The sequence below is a fragment of the Gorilla gorilla genome, chromosome 4, assembly GCF_029281585.2.
Source record: "Gorilla gorilla gorilla isolate KB3781 chromosome 4, NHGRI_mGorGor1-v2.1_pri, whole genome shotgun sequence".
Taxonomy (NCBI): Eukaryota; Metazoa; Chordata; class Mammalia; order Primates; family Hominidae; genus Gorilla; species Gorilla gorilla.
Genome location: NC_073228.2, coordinates 152,359,509 through 152,382,208, shown reverse-complemented (window position 1 = coordinate 152,382,208; position 22,700 = coordinate 152,359,509). Strand labels below are relative to the sequence as shown.

At 37.8% G+C, this 22,700-nt stretch overlaps 1 protein-coding gene across 1 annotated transcript in view; it reads left to right on the top strand.

Annotated features, from left to right (window-relative positions):
- Positions 1-22,700, top strand: part of HTR4 (5-hydroxytryptamine receptor 4) — a 114,562-nt gene that overhangs the window by 42,257 nt on the left and 49,605 nt on the right. Inside the window, exon 5 of the mRNA XM_063705977.1 lies at positions 12,676-13,244. Within this exon, the coding sequence (XP_063562047.1) occupies positions 12,676-13,244 (569 nt within the window). The remainder of the gene's footprint in view (positions 1-12,675; positions 13,245-22,700) is intronic.

The window sequence follows — 22,700 nt, the reverse complement described above, 5'->3', positions numbered from 1 at the left end:
GGCTATAAATTTCCACTTTCCCTTGTTGCATTTCAATCTCTCTCTTCTACTACAAAACCCCATTACAGTAGTCCCTATAACCTATGTTGATAGTCCTGAATAAAGTCTGCTTTACTGCTTTAACAAATGTCATGAATAATTTTTTTCTTTAACATGCCTGTATGCCAGAGAGTATGCTAAATACTTTATATATAATCTTGAAAACCTCCTTGTGGGGAAAGTATAGTTATTTCCCCCATTTCTCAGATGAGAAAACCCAGGCTCACAAGCTTATGTAGGTTAAGGTCAAGTAACATGCCCAATGTCACACAGCTTGTAGATAAATGAACAAATATTCTAAGCTTAGACTTTGCTTAGACATGCCTGAGGCATGTCATTTGCCCCAAAAGGTCTTTATTCCATTTTATGTGGAGAGTCTATAAGGCTGATGTACTAGTCCATTTTTACACTGCTGATAAAGACAAACCCCAGACTGGGTAATTTATAAAGAAAAGGAGGCATAATGGACTTACAGTTCCACATGCCTGGGGAGGCCTCACAATCATGGCGGGAGGCAAAAGGCACATCTTACGTGGCTGCAGGCAAGAGAGAATGGGAGCCAAGCGAAGGGGGTTTCCCCTTTATAAAACCATCAGGTCTCATGAGACATATTCACTACCACGAGAAAAGTATGGGGGAAACCACCACCATAATTCAGTTATCTCCCACCAGGTCCCTCCAACAACAAGTGAGAATTATGGGAGGAGCTACAGTTCAAGATGAGATTTGGGTGGGGACACAGCCAAACTGTATCAGCTGACATGGAGCTGAAGAAAATATGTCATGTAGGTAGAGGCTGCCGGGGAATGAAGACAGCTCCAGGCTAGAAGTTGAGAGAACTAAGCCCTGAGCCCAGCTCTGAACTGTCTCACTTCCTGAAGCACTGTGATGAGAAGACCCATTTGTTCTCAATGGAGAAGGTCTACCAGGGATCTAGAAGGGCATGCAACATATGCCAGGCATTATTCCGATCCCTGTGTATTGGTTCTCCAGATAAACATAACTAATGGGTGTGTGTGTGTGTGTAGAGAGAGAAAGAGATACTGTAAGGAATTGGTTCATGTGATTGTGGATGTTTACCAGTAACAAGATCTACAGTCAGCAAGCTAGACTCCCAGGAGAGCCAATAGTGTAGTTCCTGTCCAAATGCAGGCACACTAGAGCCCAGGAGAGTCAATGTTTTAGTTTGAGTCCAAAGGCAGGAAAAACTGATATCACAGCTTGAAGGCAGTAAGGCAGCATGAGTTCCTTCCTATTCAAGCCTTCAATGGATTGCATGAGGTTCACCTGCATTGGGAAAGGCAGTCTACTGATTCAAATGTTAATCTCATCCAAAAATTTCCTCGAAGACACACCCAGAATAATGCTTGACTAAATGTGTAGGTACCCCATGCCTGGTCAAGTTAACACATAAAATTAACCATCTCCTTCTGTCTAGATACTAACCTTTAAGAGTCCTCCAGCTTTGACATACTAAACTTACAATGAAGATCAAAATCTATGATCTGGATTCTTTAGCAGGGATATATATTCCATAAGGAAGTTGTCAGGCACTTGCTGTAGAAGTGGTCCCCGGATACATCGAGATGTGGGAAGTGGAGTGGAGAGGAGAGATTAAGAGCAACAGGACCCTCAAGACAGGGAGCTGCCCTTTCCTCTTTTCACCGCATTCTTAGCCCTTAGTCCTGCCTTGTTCTTTTTCAAGGAAAGGAGTCTAAACTAAGGCCTGGGCCAGGATTTTCATGTGGTATGTCAGAACATGTATTCCTTGGGATTCTGAAAGAAATGCTGGAGGCAGGAGAGTGAATTAGAAGTGTAACTGCATGGACATTTTTTGAATCCTATCCAATTTATTTTAAACTGTCAGTTTTACCATTCCTGGAGGAAAGGAAATCCAAATTTTCAACAATTATTATTACTCCAAGAATAGTAATGGCCAGTGAATGTTGAACACTTACTATGTATGTATGAAGCCCCCTGTTAATCATTATTCCTGGGAACCTCACTTAGGCTTCACAACAACATTATGAAGTAGATCATATCATTATCCTCATTTTATAGATCAGCGAACAGAGGATCAGGGAGATTATTCACTAAAGTCATTGGTAGGAAGTAGTGGGGACTGTATCTGAGCCCGGGCTTTGGATTCCAGAGTCTGTGCTCTTAATTTATATGCTAAACTTATTCCCTAATGGAGAAGATCTTTGGAAGTGTATGCTTCTGTGCATTGGGAACTTCTGATGAGGGATCAGCACTTCTACCTCCTGAGTAGAATTTCTAAAGAAGACAACCCAGAAAGTTTTTGTTCACTTAGAATGAGCCAAAGGGATTGCCTATTTAATTTTAATCATGGTTTAAAATGGACCCTAATTCACCTAAATGGGAAATGGAGCATCTGTTTACTGTTAACATGGCTAATATTCATATCTGTCCACTCATTTGCACACTGAACCTGCCTGGAGAGAAGCTAGCACAATCCACATGGTCATGTTGTTGGCGGCAATTAAATTCTATAAAGTCATTGCAAACACTGAATTGGTAAATACTGAATCTTTGCTTCCAGGGAAAATACAGGATTAGGTTCCTGTGAGTCTCTGGTCACAACATCTTCATCAGCCAATCAATGGATAACCTTGTTTGATGTGTGTTTGTGCTTAAAAACACCTATTTAATTTATATGTTGACTCGTTAGCATTGCAGTCATGGACAAGGCACTATAACTCATGCCTGAATGAAGCTTATCTAAAACATGTATTTTCTCTGTAAAGCACATCACAGCCTTCTTGCAATTACAAACACCAGACAGCACTTCAGCAGTACACTTAGGGTCCATTTTAAACCATGAAATCACCACCAAAAAGCACAAAATGCAAAATATGTGCCGGAAAATAGCAAAAGGGACACTTGTTGAAGTGAAACAAGATGATAGAGCATTGCCTTGTTTGACTTCAGCTGGAAACACACCTATCAGGAAACAATGCTTCCACTGCTTTGTGCACATGCATGTCTACAAATGACCATAAAAACACTGTGAAAGCACCTCAAGTATTGATTTGGGGGATTTAGGAGGTTACAAATAAATTTTAGTAAGTAGATTAACTCACAGATATGGAATCTATGCATAATGATGACCAGCTATATACCCACACATATAAACCTACACATACGTGCAAGTACAGATGCCCAAGGCAGAAACCTACTCCAGGGACTTTCTTCCTTTGCTCAATGGAATCAGCTGTGCTTTTAAAGCTAAGCTTGCTAGAAATGTCCTAATCCATCCCCAAATTTTACAAATTGGTAACCACACCAACCCAATGCAGGGTTGTTAACATAACGGGAAAGAAACCACCTAAAAATTCAAAGTGTTCACATAATAATTTTCTCATTCATGTTCCCAAACCTAGACCCTGCTTTCTCTTTCCATCATCACTACCATTTATTAAATATTTATAGACAATATACTAAATTCTTCACATGTTTCAATATCATCTAACCAACACAATATTACTATGTTTAATATTCATTTTATAAAGGGAATTATACGACTTCCAAGTCTAAGCTCATAACGGCTGCACTATTTATTTATTTATTCATTCAAGAAATAATTGAATGCCCACTATGTTCCATAGGCAATTGAGAAATTAATGGTAAAAAAAATTTCAGTTCATATGGCATTTAAAATCTAGTGAGGAGAAAGTACGATATATTTCAAGTGTTACATTTTATTTTTAAAAAAACACACAAAAACAAGTAAAAAGTGAGTGATTTACACATGACATTCACCTTCCTTAATAAAATATTGCTGGAGCAGAGTCCTGCAGGAAGAGGGAAAGTAAGTCATGTAAGCACTAAGAAAAAAAGTGTTTTGGAACAAAATTGCAATAATCATAAAGGCCCTGGAGTGGGAGCATGCTTGGGTAGTTCAAGGAATGGCCTAGAAGATTACAGACAGCAGTGAGCAAGGAGGAAATTGGTAAGAAAAGTAGAAGTCAGAGAGGTAGCCTGGAGTCAGATTGTGGCTACTCAGAGTGATAGAAGAAGCTTTTGAGGGTTTGGGTGAGAGGAATGACATTATTTGCCCTATGTTTTAAACTAATCATTCTGGCTACTCTATAGGGAATGACTGTGGAATGGCAGAAAATAGTGAAAACTTTTGGGAAGGAAATACAATTATCCTGGCAAGTGATGATGCTAACGCTAACTTGGACTAGGATGATAGCAATTTGAGGTGGTGAGAAATTGTCAGATTTTACATATTCTTTTGCTCTATAATTAATTATTTATCGAGCCCCAACCATATTTGAGAATCTAATTCAGGTGCTTAGGGTACATTATTGAACAGTATAGACAATGACCCACATCCTTGTAAAGTTTATATTCTAACAAAGAGAGGCAGACAATAAGTGATGAGATGAAAATAAGTAGAGGAGATTAAAAATAAGCAGATATCTGGATGTTAGGAGATGGTAAGTACTATGAAAAAGCAGGTGAACCGGATAGCAGATTGTAATATTAAATAGGGTGTTAAACTAGGCTTTATTGAGAAGGTGATGTTTCAGTTACAACTTCAAGGAGGTTGGGGAGTTGTACTTGTGGATATCTTGGAGAATATACCAGGCCAGAAAAATAGCAAGTGCAAAGTGCTGCGGTAGAATATTCCTAACATATCAAGGTTAGGGTCGCTGTTGCAGAGTAAATGAGGGAGGGAAATGTAGGAGAGGAAGTAAAAAAATATATATAGGAGAAAGATCGTGCAGGACTTTTCAGGTTATTTTAAGAACATTGACTTTTACTATGAGGAAAATGGGAAGCCATTGCAGAGTATTGAGCAAATGAGTAACATGACCTGAATTATATTGTTAAAGAATCTTTCTGGTTTTTCTGTTAAAAAGCAGACTGTAAGGGAGTCTATTGAAGTAATCTGACAGGTGAGAGACAATGGTACTCCAACCTCAGTGGTAACAATCAAGATCGTAATTTAGAATCTGGATCTATTTTGAGGATTTAACCAACAGGATTTTTTTTTGAAAAATTAGAAGAGGAATGTGAAAGGAAAACCTAAGTCAAACATGACCCAAAATTTTGGAAAGAGCAACTAGAAGATTAGAGTGAGTAACCATCAATCCAGATGAGAATACTGTGTGTAAGTTTATAGGGTGTGGAGAGTCAAACACTTGGCTTTTTTACTTATTTGAGATACCTATTAGATATGCAATTGGAGATGTCCAGTAAGGAGCTTGACATCAAATTCTGCAGTTCCTAGGAGGTCCCGATCAGAAAGAAAAAAAAAAGTGGACCATTCTCAACATTAGATGCCATTTAAATCCATATGACTAGATGAAATCACCTGAGGAATGCAGGTAGACACAGAATAGAAGAGGTCTAAGGAACGAAGGGCAGTAAAGGACAGTTGGAAGGAATAGCCAGTGAGGAAGAAAACAAAGAGAAAATTGTCTTGGAAGCAAATATGCCTTAAAACATATTATAAGGAAGGAGAGAGAATTGGATTCTAGATAAGGCAGGAACTGTCATAAGCATGACTATCAAAGCTAAATAAAACATACTGAATTAAATACAAAATATGAAGATTAAGTAAAATATTCTTTGAAAGATTGGAAAGTAACCGAGACAAATAAGACTTAGTAGCTACACTCTCAAAGAGAAAAAGAAGACCTCTACTATTTCCTTTGGGGCCTTTACTGAGTCATATAAGGTCTGTGTAAAAGTAATTGTGGTTTTTGCCATTGAAAGTAATGCATTAAACATAACCTAAACATGATTGAGGTGTTCTTTTCATATTCTATCTGCTTGCCAGAAGAAAATTAAATTATCTCTGGAATAGGCTACTACCATCCAGAGCAACTGTACTTTTTTATACACAATGTGTGTCCTTTAATTAAGTCACCAGACCTTGTAGGAAGCAAGACTAAATGGCCAAAAACCATGAACATAGAAAGACAAGAGAAACAGTCTCATAGGCAATCTAGATAACGGAGTAATTAGATAAGGAGCATCTACAAAAAAAAAAGGGGAATTTTTGGCCAGGCGCGGTGGCTCACGCCTGTAATCCCAGCACTTTGGGAGGCCAAGGCGGGCAGATCATGAGGTCAGGAGTTCAAGACCAGCTTGGCCAATAAGGTGAAACCCCATCTCTACTAATAATACAAAAATTGGCCAGGCATGGTGAAATGCGCCTTTAATCCCAGCTACTCAGGAGACTGAGGCAGAAGAATCGCTTGAACCCATGAGGTGGAGGTTGCAGTGAGCCAAGATTGTGCCATTGCACTCCAGCCTGGGTGACACAGCAAGACCTAGTCTCAAAAAAAAAAAAAAAAAAAAAAAGGAGGGGGGAATTGAATGGAAATACTGCAACTAATAAATACACTGAAAAAAATAAGTATAATGATAAATTTAATAGTAGATTTGACATATCTGAGAACACCTGTAGTAAACTGGAATTTAGGTAATATCATTTTTTCAAAATGATAACAATATCAATTCAAGAGGATGTTATACCATAACCTTGTAATAAAATATTGATTGAAGCACATAGAGATAAATGGATAAAATTTTATTACAGACCATTCTGATATATATGTATATACATGTATCATATCAGAATATATGTGTGTGTGTCCATACATATACTTATATGTACATGTGTATATATATATATATGTTACATATATATATAATACAAAAAAGTTCTAACATCCATGTAATCAGTATTCTATTTGAAGAGAGACAGAATGGGGCAGATGTAATATTTGTAGAAATAGTGCCTAAGAATTTTCCAAAAAGATAAAAGCCGTCAGTCACAGATCCAAGAAACTCTACAAAACCCCAGCAGGTTAAATAAAGAAGAAAACTATATCTAGAAAATTCATTTAAAAAATTGCTGAAAATCAAAGACAAGTTGATAAATCTCAAAAGTAATTAGAGAAAAATGACAAATTAAACCTAACAGGGGAAATAAGACTTACAGCTGACCATGCAATAAAATGAAAGAAGTGAGAAGACAATGGAATGACATGTTGAAAATCTACAACTTAGAATTCTATACCCAATGAAAATATGCTTTAAAAATTAAGACGATATTAAGACGTTTTCAGGCAAACAAAAACGAAGGGAATTTTTCCACATCAGGTTTTTGTATTGTGACTTTTATGAGAATTTTTCAGTCAAAAAGAAAATAATCCCAGATAGAAACACCATAATGCAGGACAGAGTGCAGAGCACTGGAAATGATAAATATGTGGATAGTGTAAGAGAACATTGACTATTAAAATAACAATAATATTAATGTCTTGTGGGTTTTCAAATATATGTAGGATTAAAATGCATGAAAACAATAGCATAAAAGGCAGGCTATTTTATGGGCTGTTTGGGATCTTTGCATTGCCAAGGAAATGGCAAATGTATGAAAAAGACTGTAATGAGTTGTAGCCCCTAAAATAAAGATAATAAAATAATATATATCCAATAAGCTAATAGGGAGAGAGGTAATGTGTTAATATAAACAGGTATTATTCTGAAAATAAGCAATAAATATGGAAACAAGAAACCAAGAAACAGAAAAGATTAATAGATAACTAAGTTTATAGACAAACGTAAATCAGTTTGCAATTTTAGTAAATATTAAATTATTTAAAGAATAGAGGCTAAAAGACAAAGTTGTCAGACTGCATCAAAACAAAATACAAATATATGCTGCTTGTAAGAGAGGACCATTAAATATAAAGTTGCAGAAAAATTGAAAATAAAAAAATAGAAATACATACACTATGCAAGTGATAATTCACGGAAAGTTGGTGTTACTCTACTATTATAAGTGATAGAATAAAATTTAAGGAAAATAATATTTCATGAGGTAGAAATATTTCATGATGATAAAAATATCAATTCAAGAGGATGATACATGATAACCTTATAATAGTCTATAAAACAAGATACTGAATATGTACAGGAATAAAATAGCATGTTTGTGAGTATATCATATAGGTGTCTATTCTTCATATCTTCATGCATGTGTATATTCACACTGGATGCAGATTGATCCCAAGAAGGGTAAGTGACATTGGGTTAAGCAGCTCTCTTCAGTCAAGAGCTATTTCTAGAGAAGGTTGATGACTAAGACCTGTCAGCAGGCAGTGTTTATAGTTGGTGGAAATGTCCTTCAATCCTTAAGAAAAATACTAGTGTGTCACAGGGTCCAGTACAAATAAGACTTATTCCAGGAATTGTAATGCAATCAATGTAATTCATTGCATCAATAAAAAAAGGGGAGAAAACCCACATGTTCATTTTGTTACTGCCAAAAATGCTTTGACAAAATTCAATACCCATTCACGATTTTTTAAAAATCTCATCAAACCAAGAATAGAATGTAATTTCCTTAACCAAGTAGAGGGCGTTGACATACAATTTATAGCAAATATCATACTTAGTAAATTATTGAAGGCTCATCCCCTAAAACTGGGAGTGAAACAAGGTGTCAACTACTCTCATTTTTATTCAAAATTAGATGGGAGGCCCTATCAAGCTCAATAAAGCAAGAGAAAGTGATATTAGGACTGGAAAGAGAAAAAAATGTAACTGCCATTATTTGCAGATCATATGAGTATTTCCTGGAGAAAATTCAAAAGAATGTAAAGATGAAGTATTAGTTGATATCTAACTTAGCAAAGTTGCTGAATACATAGCCAGCTTACAATAAAAATCCTCACCAAGTTCTACATATTAGCAACAATTAGGAATAAGGATTTTAACATAGTACCATTTACAACAGAATAAAAGCATAAAATACTTAGAAACGAATCTAATAAAAGATGTGCAAGACACAAAGAAAATTATAAAATTAAAAAGTATTATTGAAATATACTTAAAAAGACAAAGGGAAGGAATTACCATGTTAATTAATTCAGACTTAACATTGTAAAGATGTCGGTTTCCCTTAATCATTTTACTCTCATTCCAATCAAAATCCTAGAAGATTTTTATAGAAATTGAGATATTAATTTAAATTTTATATGGAAATACTGAGAGAAAAGATTATCCAAGAGTCTTCAAGAAAAGAAACCACAATTCAAAGACTTTTATAACTAGATTTCTAAGATGTATGAAGTTATAGAAGTTAAAGCAGTACATGCAGAGAGAGACAACTCAAGAGAACAAATAGGAAATCCAAACGTGGAGCCATATGCATATATAGTCCCCTGATTTATGACCAAGTTTACACTGCAGTGCAACTAGGGAAAGATAATCCTTTCAATACATGCTGCAGGGGTCAATTCAATATCCATATCTTGTACATCATACCATACAGAAAAACTAATTTCTGGTGGGTAGAAGCATTAAATGTAAAAACTGGTCAGGCACAGTGGCTCATGCCTGTAATCCCAGCACTTTGGGAAGCTGAGATGGGCTGATAGCTTGAGCCTAGAGTTCGAGACCAGTCTGAGCCACACAATGAAACCCTGTCTTTACAAAAAATATTTAAAAATTAACTAGGGGTGGTGGCTCACACCTGTAGTCCCAGCTACTAGGGAGGCTGAGGTGGGAGAATTGCTAGATCCTGGGAGTCAGAGGTTGTAGTGAGCACAACTGCACTCCAGCCTGGGTGACAGAGCATGACCCTGTAAAAAAAAAAAAAAAAAAAAAAAAAAGACATAAAAATTAACACAATAAAGACATGCTAACTGATCATGTAAAAGAATGTCTTTACATCTCTTGACAATATCTTTGAGACCGAGTCTCACTCTGTCACCCAGGCTGGAGTGCAGTGGTGTGATCTCAGCTCACTGCAACCTCTGCCCCCCGGGTTCAAGCGATTCTAGTGCCTCAGCCACCCTAGGAGCTAGAATTCAGGTGCCTGCCACCACGCCTGGCTAATTTTTGTATTTTTTTATAGAGACAGTGTTTTGCCGTGTTGGCCAGGCTGGTCTTAAACTCCTGGCCTCAAGAGATTTGCCTACCTCGGCCTCGCAAGGTGCTGGGATTACAGATGTAAGTCACCGCGCCCGGCCAGTATCTTTATACTTAGGAGTAAACAAAGATTTCATAAACAAGATACAAGTACTAACCAAAAGTATAGGTTCTTTCAGAACTCTTTCTATCACAAGATACTAGAGTGAAAAGCCATGCCACAGAGTGATATATGTGCAACACATAAATCTGACAAAAGACATCTAGAATATAAAAGAACTATTATATTAAAAATCAATAAGAAAGAGAGTTACAACTTAATTTTTAAAATGGGAAAATACCTGAATAATCAATTCAAAAGACAGGATATCGAAAGGGCAAAACAGTGATTAACATTAATAGTTCTCAGGAGATGCACAGTAAAACTGTAATAAGAAACTGAAGGGTTGTAATAAACAGATTTGATTCAAGTTTATTGGATTTAATTCAAAATTACAATGAAATAGCCAGGACATAGTAAACAGGGAACAAAGATGCAGAAACCAGGGCACACTGAGAGTTTGAGGTGACTTACTCGGATTGAAACTGAAGATACAGCTGCAAGAATTGGGACTGACAAGATCTAGGCAATATTTTACCATTCTGAAGGCAATGCTCTCGTCCCATTGAAGGAACCAGAGTGCTAATCAGGAAACAGATGCAGAAACTCAGTCTCACATGCTTTCCAAAAGGAGTGATGTCAATGTACCATAATTATGTGGATATGGATGCCCAGGACACTTTTCAGTAACAAAACATAAGACAAATCCTAATCTAAACCAATGGAAAGAGTCAAAAACACATGGAGTATTTTACTTATGTATTCAAATAAACTTTACCAACATCATCAACAAATCCACAATGAGATACCACTACATACTGACAATAAATTCCAAATGTTGGCGAGCATGTGGAGTAACTGGAACTCTCCTGCTCTCGTGGTGGAAATATAAATTGATACAGTCCCTTTGGCAACTGTTTGGCTGTATATACCCAAGCTATGATACAGCAATTTCAGTCCTGGGTATATACCTAAGAGAGATGAAAATACACACACACACACACACACACACACACACACACAAACTTCTACAAGAATATTCATAACAGTTTTATGCAAAATAGCACAAACCCAAAAATGACTCAAATGTCTGTCAATATTGGAATATGTAATATTGTAGTTTATTCCTATAATGCAATATTATACTACAATGAAAAAGAATAAACTACCTGTACATGCAATAATGTGAGTGATACAATATTAAATTAAAGAAGATACAGATTGTGTGTTTTATTATTATATTGATACTTAGTTGGAAAACAAATAAAATTACATTATGATGATGTAGATGAGTGGCTAGGTTTGGGCATATTAATGACTAGGAGAAGGCATTTGGGAGGCTGCTGGGTTGTTGATAATATTCTATAGTTTGATTTGAATAATAATTACACAGGCATATTTACCATGTAATAATTGATTCATCTGTATATACACTTTATGTACTTCATATGTATTTTGGTTCAATAAAATATTCGAAAAAAGAAGAAGGATGGAGGGTTCAGCTATGTCAAAGGTGTAGATGGCTCATTTAAAAGGAGGAATGGCAACACAGAGGTCATTGATAGCCTTGACCAGAGCATTTTCAATGGAGTGATTAGGGTGAACACCTAAATGGAGTGCATTCAGGAGAGACTGGGAGGAGAGTAAGTTGAAGCATTGAGTGTTGTCTAGGTTCTAACTCTGGTTGGGTTCCAAAGTCCCTCATGACCTTGCCCTACACAATCTTTATATTCTTTTCTTCCATTAAAATATCTACCCTTTCTTTCCCCCAAGCCCTAAGGCCCCTCTTGGCTGTTACACTAAAACACAAGCTGTTACACTATAACACAGGCTGTTACTCTGTGTTATCTAAATGAGACAAACCTTCATCAGGGAACTCAATAAGTAGAGAAATGACTCTAGAAAAGTGCCCCATGGCATCCCCCAAAGAGCTAAGTTTAGCATGGTATAGAGCAATGGTTCTCAAATATTAATGAGCTTTAGAATTATTGGAAAAAACCTGCTAAAATGCATATATCTGAGCTTCATTGCCCAGAGATTTAGAATTAGTAGGTCTTTCAGGGATGAGAGTGGAGGGGTGGCGGCAGGGAGTGGGCAGGAATCTGCACTTATAATATGTACTGCAGGTGACTCTAATGTTAGTGATCTGCAGACATTCTGTTAAGAGACTGACCTGTTATGTGCAAGCAGACAGGGAAGGGAGAACAGAGGCAGAATTTTAATTCTGGTTGGGTAAATGTAATAAATGATTCTGTCTCTATTTTATTTCTCTTCTGTCCTGGAGCCTTCAGTTCCTCTTGTACAGATAAGTTCTCTGGGCCCTGGGATATGATCATGTTCCTTTTCTGTCATCAAGGTTCTTTGTATTGTAGGCTTATAAGAAAACCAAAGCTTTGCTGATAAACTTTCTTTTCTTTCCTTTCCCCTTTACTCTTTTATTCTCCCATTTTCTTTCCCTGTTCTCTGCCCCTTCTTTTTATCTTCCAATCCTCCACTTTCTTCCTTTTCCCTTTTTCTTTTCTTACACTCTTCCCCATTTTTCCCACTTCTTTTTCACTTTTTCTTTCCTTTTTACCTCCTTTCCTCATTTTCTCTCTCCCTCCAACTCTCAGATAGAAAAGAGGAAGTTCAACCAGAACTCTAACTCTACGTACTGTGTCTTCATGGTCAACAAGCCCTACGCCATCACCTGCTCTGTGGTAGCCTTCTACATCCCATTTCTCCTCATGGTACTGGCCTATTACCGCATCTATGTCACAGCTAAGGAGCATGCCCATCAGATCCAGATGTTACAACGGGCAGGAGCCTCCTCCGAGAGCAGGCCTCAGTCGGCAGACCAGCATAGCACTCACCGCATGAGGACAGAGACCAAAGCAGCCAAGACCCTGTGCATCATCATGGGTTGCTTCTGCCTCTGCTGGGCACCATTCTTTGTCACCAATATTGTGGATCCTTTCATAGACTACACTGTCCCTGGGCAGGTGTGGACTGCCTTCCTCTGGCTCGGCTATATCAATTCCGGGTTGAACCCTTTTCTCTACGCCTTCTTGAATAAGTCTTTTAGACGTGCCTTCCTCATCATCCTCTGCTGTGATGATGAGCGCTACCGAAGACCTTCCATTCTGGGCCAGACTGTCCCTTGTTCAACCACAACCATTAATGGATCCACACATGTACTAAGGTGAGTATACTAAGGGAGTCCATTGATTTGGTTGATTCGTATTACTCAGAAGGGGTAATGCTCCAGTTTTCTGTTTCCAAAGGGGTTATCCCTGAAACCTGCATAGAGTTTGCAAAGATTATAAAAGATTCTACTATCTGGTCATGGAATACAGCAATGGTTAAGAACTCAGGCTCTGGAGGGAGACTGACTTGAATTCTAATCAAGTCCCCATAGTTCTGTGACCTTGGACAGGTCGTTTAAACATTATTAACCTCAATTTCATTTTTTAAAAACTTAAGATAATAATCACTATATCTACATCACAGAGTTTTTATGAGAATCAAATTAGCTAGTGTATGTGGAGCGCATGGTACAGAGCCTGACACTTAACAAGTATTTAGTAAATGTTGTCTATTATTATTTAAAGGTGGTACTTTAGAGTAGTGGTTAAAAGCATGGATTTTAAAGTAAAATAGGTTTTGTCTTGATTCTCAGTGCTCCTGCTAGCCATCTGCATACTCCCTCTTGGTTTTACTTTCCTCACCTTTAAAAAAGATGAGAATGTTAATTCTCATCTCATGTGTGTTTTGTGATGAGTAGAGATAATATATTCACATAGGGCATGACATACAGTAAGCACTCACAATGGTACTAAAAGTTTTATTAATATTAGGACCAATAGTAATAACATAGTGCCTGAGAACCTAATATGGCCATAAATAACATGATAAACTAAAATAAATACCATAATAAATATACAACAGTAATACCATGTGATATAATGGATGTATGGGCAATCTAGAATTGGGGTAGAAAGGAAAGGAAGCTGATTTGGCTTAAGAAGCTCAGGGAAGGCTTCACAGAACACAGAACAGTATTTCCTAAGAATTTGAGACATGGAGGAGAAGGCAGGGAAGCCATTTCAGGCAGATAGAACAGTACAAGGAAGGAAATGAAATATAAGAGAATACCGACAGGTCCAGCGATTTTTTTCCCCCAAAGTCACATAAGTGGATGGAGGTGGAAGTGACTTTGGAGTTGAATGTTCAGTGTCTAGTTATGGTACCTCTTTCCAAACCCTGAGACTTTTCTGGTCACCCTGGGCTAGAATTGTTCTCAGCTATGCAAAGCTATGTGTGATAAATACATTCATCCTGTAGCAAAACAGGATTGCCAATGACATTTTTTTCTTTGCCCTGAGATGCGCAGGAATTTCTAAGGAGTAGTTCCTTCTTTGAAACAAGCATTTAATTTTTCTGATGATGATTAGTATTCAGCTGTTCTGGCGGCTGTAAATTGGGGGATATTTTCATTTGCGTGTGTAAGAAAAGAAGAAAAGAAAAATAAGAATTGCTATAAAATATAAACCCTGTGCCTCCGAGGCTGCTCAGAGCATGAATTCCATTTTTTGCTACAAGTGTAGGCAGATTTATAGCTAAAGCCTAGCATGGTGTTGTGGTTTCAGCTGGTGGAAAGACCCCAAAGGATACTCCTAGAAACCGACATTCTCTCTTAATTATTATGCCTTCAGGAGTGTCATAGAAAGAATTCAACCATAAAGTGTGTGTACAAGAACTTCTGTGTGGGTGCCAAATAGTTTTTAGCTATTTAATCTAGCAGTTGCCTAAGTACAGGCTGTTGACAACTTACAAACAGCGTATGCTCTGGTAATACATTTGCTAAGTCAGTTGTTTAGCAGTTGATATGGTTTTTTTCATAGAGAGTTTGGGAGTTTCTAGGGCAGCCCAAGAAAGCCTATTTTACTAAATAAGATGTATTCTAAAATCCTGCTGCATCTGGTAATCTGCAGGATCATTGTAAAGCAAAGAGACAATTTAGAGATGGCATATGGATGTACACTCCATATTTTCTTCCATAAATTTCTTTTTTTTTGAAGAACCTTACATGGTATGAGTACAATTACCATTTTATTTTATTTATTTTTTAATTATACTTTATTCTGGGGTACATGTGCACAACATGCAGGTTTGTTACATATGTATATATGTGCCATGTTGGTGTGCTGCACCCATCAACTCGTCATTTACATTAGGTATATCTCCTAATGTTATCCCTCCCCCCTCCCCCCACCCCATGACAGGCCCCAGAGTGTGATGTTCCCCTTCCTGTGTCCAGGTGTTGTCATTGTTCAATTCCCACCTATGAGAGAGAATATGCGGTGTTTGGTTTTTTCTCCTTGCGATAGTTTGCTGAGAATGATGGTTTCCAGCTTCATCCATGTCCCTACAAAGGACATGAACTCATCCTTTTTTATGGCTGCATAGTATTCCATGGTGTATATGTGCCACATTTTCTTAATCCTGTCTATCATTGATGGACATTTGGGTTGGTTCCAAGTCTTTGCTATTGTGAATAGTGCCGCAATAAACATACGTGTGCATGTGTCTTTATAGCAGCATGATTTATAATCCTTTGGGTATATACCCAGTAATGGGATGGCTGGGTCAAATGGTATTTCTAGTTCTAGATCCTTGAGGAATCGCCACACTGTCTTCCACAATAGTTGAACTAGCTTACAGTCCCACCAACAGTGTAAAAGTGTTCCTATTTCTCCACATCCTCTCCAGCACCTGTTGTATCCTGACTTTTCAATGATCGCCATTCTAACTGGTGTGAGATGGTATCTCATTGTGGTTTTGACTTGCATTTCTCTGATGGCCAGTGATGATGAGCATTTTTTCATGTGTCTGTTTGCTGCATAAATGTCTTCTTTAGAGAAGTGTCTGTTCATATCCTTCACCCACTTGTTGATGGGGTTGTTTGTTTTTTTCTTGTAAATTTGTTTGAGTTCTTTGTAGATTCTGGATATTAGCCCTTTGTCAGATGAGTAGATTGCAAAAATTTTCTCCCATTCTGTAGGTTGCCTGTTCACTCTGATGGTAGTTTCTTTTGCTGTGCAGAAGCTCTTTAGTTTAATTAGATCCCATTTGTCAATTTTAGCTTCTGTTGCCGTTGTTTTTGGTGTTTTAGACATGTAGTCCTTGCCCATTCCTATGTCCTGAATGGTATTGCCTAGGTTTTCTTCTAGGGTTTTTATGGTTTTAGGTCTGACATTTAAGTCTTTAATCCATCTTGAATTAATTTTTTATAAGGTGTAGGAAAGGGATCCAGTTTCAGCTTTCTACCTATGGCTAGCCAGTTTTCCCAGCACCATTTATTATATAGGGAATCCTTTCCCCATTTCTTGTTTTTGTCAGGTTTGTCAAAGATCAGATGGTTGTAGATGTGTGGTATTATTTCTGAGGGCTCTGTTGTATTCCATTAGTCTATATCTCTGTTTTAGTGCCCAGTACCATGCTGTTTTGCTGACTGTAGCCTTGTAGTATAGTTTGAAGTCAGGTAGCGTGATGCCTCCAGCTTTGTTCTTTTGGCTTAGGGTTGACTTGGCAATGAGGGCTCTTTTTTGGTTCCATATGAATTTTAAAGTAGTTTTTTCCAATTCTGTGAAGAAAGTCATTGGTAGCTTGATGGGGATGGCATTGAATTTATAAATTACCTTGGGCAGTATGGCCATTTTCACGACATTGATTCTTCCTATCCATGAGCATGGAATGTCCTTCCATTTGTCTGTGTCCTCTTTTATTTCGTTGAGCAGTGGTTTGTAGTTCTCCTTGAAGAGGTCCTTCACATCCCTTGTAAGTTGGATTCCTAGGTATTTTATTCTCTTTGAAGCAATTGTGATTGGGAGTTCACTCATGATTTGGCCCTCTGTTTGTCTGTTATTGGTGTATAAGAATGCTTGTGATTTTTGCACATTGATTTTGTATCCTGAGACTTTGCTGAAGTTGCCTATCAGCTTAAGGAGATTTTGGGCTGAGACGATGGGGTTTTCTAAATATACAGTCATGTCATCTGCAAACAGGGACAATTTGACTTCCTCTTTTCCTAATTGAATACCCTTTATTTCTTTCTCCTGCCTGATTGCCCTGGCCAGAACTTCCAACACTATGTTGAATAGCAGTGGTGAGAGAGGGCATTCCTGTCTTGTGCCAGTTTTCAAAGGGAATGCTTCCAGTTTTTGCCCATTCAGTGTGATATTGGCTGTGGGTTTGTCATAAATAGCTCTTATTATTTTGATATATGTCCCATCAATACCCAATTTATTGAGAGTTTTTACCATGAAGGGCTGTTGAATTTTGTCAAAGGCCTTTTCTGCATCTATTGAGATAATCATGTGGTTTTTGTCTTTGGTTCTGTTTATATGCTGGATTACGTTTATTGATTTGCATATGTTGAACCAGCCTTGCATCCCAGGGATGAAGCCCACTTGATTATGGTGGATAAGCTTTTTGATGTGCTGCTGGATTTGGTTTGCCTGTATTTTATTGAGGATTTTTGCATCGATGTTCATCAGGGATATTGGAATGGTACCAGCTCCTCCTTGTACCTCTGGTAGAATTCGACTGTGAATCCATCTGATCCTGGATTTTTTTGGTTGGTAGGCTATTAATTACTGCCTCAATTTCAGAGCCTGTTATTGGTCTATCCAGGGACTCAACTTCTTCCTGGTTTAGTCTTGGGAGGGTGCATGTGTCCAGGAATTTATCCATTTCTTCTAGGTTTTTTAGTTTATTTGCGTAGAGGTGTTTATAGTATTCTCTGATGGTAGTTTGTATTTCTGTGGGATCGGTGGTGATATCCCCTTAATCATTTTTTATTGCGTCTATTTGATTCTTCTCTCTTTTCTTCTTTATTAGTCTTGCTAGTGGTCTATCAATTTTGTTGATCTTTTCAAAAAACCAGCTCCTGAATTCATTGATTTTTTGAAGGGTTTTTGTGTCTCTATTTCCTTCAGTTCTGCTCTGATTTTAGTTATTTCTTGCCTTCTGCTAGCTTTTGAATGTGCTTGCTCTTGCTGCTCTAGTTCTTTTAATTGTGATGTTAGGGTGTCAATTTTAGATCTTTCCTGCTTTCTCTTGTGGGCATTTGGTGCTATAAATTTCCCTCTACACACTGCTTTAAATGTGTCCCAGAGATTCTGGTATGTCATGTCTTTGTTCTCACTGGTTTCAAAGAATATCTTTATTTCTGCCTTCATTTCCTTATGTACCCAGTAGTCATTCAGGAGCAGGTTGTTCTGTTTCCATGCAGTTGAGCGGTTTTGAGTGGGTTTCTTAATCCTGAGTTCCAGTTTGATTGCACTGTGGTCTGAGAGACAGTTTGTTATAATTTCTTTCTTTTACGTTTGCTGAAGAGTGTTTTACTTCCAACTATGTGGACAATTTTGGAATAAGTGCAATGTGGTGCTGAGACGAATGTATATTCTGTTGATTTCGGGTGGAGAGTTCTGTAGACGTCTATTAGGTCTGCTTGATGCAGAGCTGAGTTTAATTCTTGGATATCCTTGTTAACTTTCTGTTTCATTGATCCATCTAATGTTGACAGTGGGGTGTTAAAGTCTCCCATTATTATGGTGTGGGAATCTAAGTCTCTTTGTAGGTCTCTAAGGACTTGCTTTTTGAATCTGGGTGCTCCTGTATTGGGTGCATATCTATTTAGGATAGTTAGCTCTCCTTGTTGAATTGATCCCTTTACCATTATGTAATGGCCTTCTTTGTCTCTTTTGATCTTTGTTGGTTTAAAGTCTGTTTTATCAGAGACTAGGATTGCAATCCCTGCCTTTTTTTTGTTTCCCATTTGCTTGGTAGATCTTCCTCCATCCCTTTATTTTGAGCCTATGTGTGTCTCTGCATGTGAGATGGGTCTCCTGAACACCGCACACTGATGGGTCTTGACTCTTTATCCAATTTGCCAGTCTGTGTCTTTTAATTGGCTCATTTAGCCCATTTACATTTAAGGTTAATATTGTTATGCGTGAATTTGATCCTGTCATTATGATGTTAGCTGGTTATTTGGATCGTTAGTTGATGCAGTTTCTTCCTAGCCTTGATAGTCTTTACAATTTGGCATGTTTTTGCAGTGGCTGGTACTGGTTGTTCCTTTCCATGTTTAGTGCTTCCTTCAGGAGCTCTTTTAGGGCTGGCCTGGTGGTGACAAAATCTCTCAGCATTTGCTTGTCTGTAAAGTATTTTATTTCTCCTTCACTTATGAAGCTTAGTTTGGCTGGATATGAAATTCTGGGTTGAAAATTCTTTTCTCTAAGAATGTTGAATATTGGCCCCCACTCTCTTCTGGCTTGTAGAGTTTCTGCGGAGAGATCCATTGTTAGTCTGATGGGCTTCCCTTTGTGGGTAACGTGACCTTTCTCTCTGGCTGCCCTTAACATTTTTTCCTTCATTTCAACTTTGGTGAATCTGACAATTATGTGTCTTGGAGTTGCTCTTCTCGAGGAGTATCTTTGTGGCATTCTCTGTATTTCCTGAATTCAAATGTTGGCCTGCCTTGCTAGGTTGGGGAAGTTCTCCTGGATAATATCCTGCAGAGTGTTTTCCAACTTGGTTCCATTCTCCCCGTCACTTTCAGTTACACCAATCAGACGTAGATTTGGTCTTTTCACATAGTCCCATATTCCTTGGAGGCTTTGTTTGTTTGTTTTTACTCTTTGTCTCTAAACTTCTCTTCTCACTTCATTTCATTCATTTGATCTTCAATCACTGATACCCTTTCTTCCAGTTGATCGAATTGGCTACTGAGGCTTGTGCATTTGTCACACAGTTCTCGTGCCTTGGTTTTCAGCTCCATTAGGTCATTTAAGGACTACTCCACACTGGTTATTCTAGTTGGCCATTGGTCTAATCTTTCTGCAAGGTTTTTAGCTTCTTTGCGATGGGTTTAAACTTCTCCTTTAGCTCAGAGAAGTTTGATCGTCTGAGGCCTTCTCTCAACTCGTCAAAGTCATTCTCCATCCAGCTTTGTTCCATTTCTGGTGAGGAGCTGCACTCCTTTGTAGGGGGAGAGGTGCTCTGATTTTTAGAACTTTCAGCTTTTCTGCTCTGTTTTTTCCCCATCTTTGTGGTTTTATCTACCTTTGGTCTTTGATCATGGTGACGTACAGATGGGGTTTTGGTGTGGACGTCCTTTCTGTTTTTCAGTTTTCCTTCTAACAGTCAGGACCTTCAGATGCTGGTCTGTTGGAGTTTGCTGGAGTTAACACTCCAGACCCTGTTAGCCTGGGTATCAGCAGCAGAGGCTGCAGAATAGCGAGTATTGCTGAACAGTAAATGTTGCTGCCTGATCATTCCTCTGGAAGCTTCATCTCTGAGAGGTACCTGGCTGTGTGAGGTATCAGTCTGCCCCCACTTGGAGGTGCCTCCCAGTTAGGCTACTTGGGGGTCAGGGACCCACTTGAGGAGGCAGTCTATCCGTTCTCAGATCTCAAACTCTGTGCTAGGAGAACCACTACTCTCTTCAAAGTTGTCAGACAGGGACATTTAAGTCTGCAGAGTTTTCTGCTGCTTTTTGTTCAGTCTTTTTCTTTTTTTTTTCTTTTTGAGACAGAGTTTCACTCTGTTGCCCAGGCTGGAGTGCAGTGGTGTGATCTGGGCTCACTGCAAGCTCCGCCTCCCAGGTTCACGCCATTCTCTTTCCTCATCCTCCCCAGTAGCTGGGACTATAGGCACCCGCCACCATGCCTGGCTAATTTTTTTGTATTTTTAGTAGAGACAGGGTTTCACCGTGTTAGCCAGGATGGTCTCAATCTCCTGACCCTGTGATCCACCCACCTCAGCCTCCCAAAGTGCTGGGATTACAGTCTTCCATGTTTCTTCATGAGTTCATGAAAAGTGCAGGAAGTTGGTCTGTGATGTTTTACTGTGGGAGTGGAGAATCTTATAAGAGTAAGGGTAGCCTATACAGAATAGTTGAAACCTGCATCTGCTAGAGGTTAAATCTTACAAAGGACAGGAATTCTGCCTATTTTATTCACTGCTGTATACCAAATACTCTACATATTGTCTGATATGTAATAGGAACTTAAACTCTTGATGAATTAACAAATTCTAAAATTAATTCTTCTGATCAGTTGTTTTAACTTAACACAACTAAGACAATTTTTGCATTTTTCTTAAAAATCCCACAAGTAGATCATTAGCAAATTCAGATGAATTGAAGAAATATAAAACCAAAACAATGAAAATCAGTATCAGCTTTTATCCTGCTAATCCTACCCCTGTTCCCAGAGGCAATAGTTAACATTAGTCTGCTGATCATTTCAATGTATTTACAGACATTCATAAAAACCATAGAAATATAACTTTTTCTCACTCTATGTAAATGGGATCATTTTATATGTACTTTTCTACATCTTGTTTTTTTATCCTTTAACAATACATTTTGAAGATCTTTTCACTGGGGAAAATATAGCTCTAACTCATTTGTTTCAGCTGTTCCATAATCTTCTGTACTAAAAATACATATTAAAATTTATTTAATTATTTGCTATTAGTGGGCATGTAAGTATTTCCAATTATTTGTCATTGCAAACTGTACTGTTTTTAATGCCCTTGAACACATTTCTTGGTGCATGTGCTAGTATTTCTTTCAGATAGCTACCAAAAATGAAATTGCTGTATTGACAGGTATGCTCATTTAAAATGTTTATGTTTACTATAATATTGGCATCCTAACACACTGTAACAATTTGCATTCTCATCTGTGAGTTTGAGTTCTCCTTACCAACATTGAATATTATCAATCTTTCATATTTTCTTAATTAAAAAATATTAGGTTAGTGTAAAAGTAATTGCTGTATCATTTAATTTGCATTACTTAGCGGTTTGTCAGATTGAACTTCTTTTAAATTAGTTATATACTATTTGTATTTATTCTTATATAAAGTGCATCTTTATGTGTTTGGCCCTTTTTGTGACAACTTTGTTGTATTTTTCTTATTAATTTCTGGGTGTTCTTTGTTATATTCTGTATATTCATCCTGTGTCATAGAATTGGCAAATACACCTCCCCATCTCCTGCTTGCTTTTTAACTTTGGTTAACTTTTGACTTATAGAGGTTTCAAATTTTGAAAAGGTATTCTTACTTGACCTCTTAGAGTTGGCCTAGCTTGCTTCTTAAAATACTTCCTACCTTAATTTTCCTTAACACTATACTTTCCTGGTTTTCTTGCTAACTCACCAGCAACTTTTTCCCAGTCTCTTTTAGAGGCTCTTCCCCTCTCTCTGGCCTCAAACTGTTGGAGTTCTTCAGGACTTGGCTCTTGATACTCTTCTCAGACTATGCTCTTACTTTATACATTCACTATCTATAACTTTAAATACAGTCTTCATGCTATCAGCTCTTTCTTTGATCAATATCTCCAGGACATAGCACTCCTCTGAGATCCAGAGAGAAGATCCAATTTGCTTCCTTGACAACCCCATATAGGTGTCTCTTAGCAATCTTAAATGAAATGTGATGCAACCAAAACAGAATTCTTAGCTCTATACTCTTACCCCCTGTATTGGCCCATTTTGTGTTGCTATAAATGAATACTTGAGGCTGGGTAATTTACAAGGAAAAGAGGTTTATTTGTCTAATGGCTCTACAGGCTGTACGAG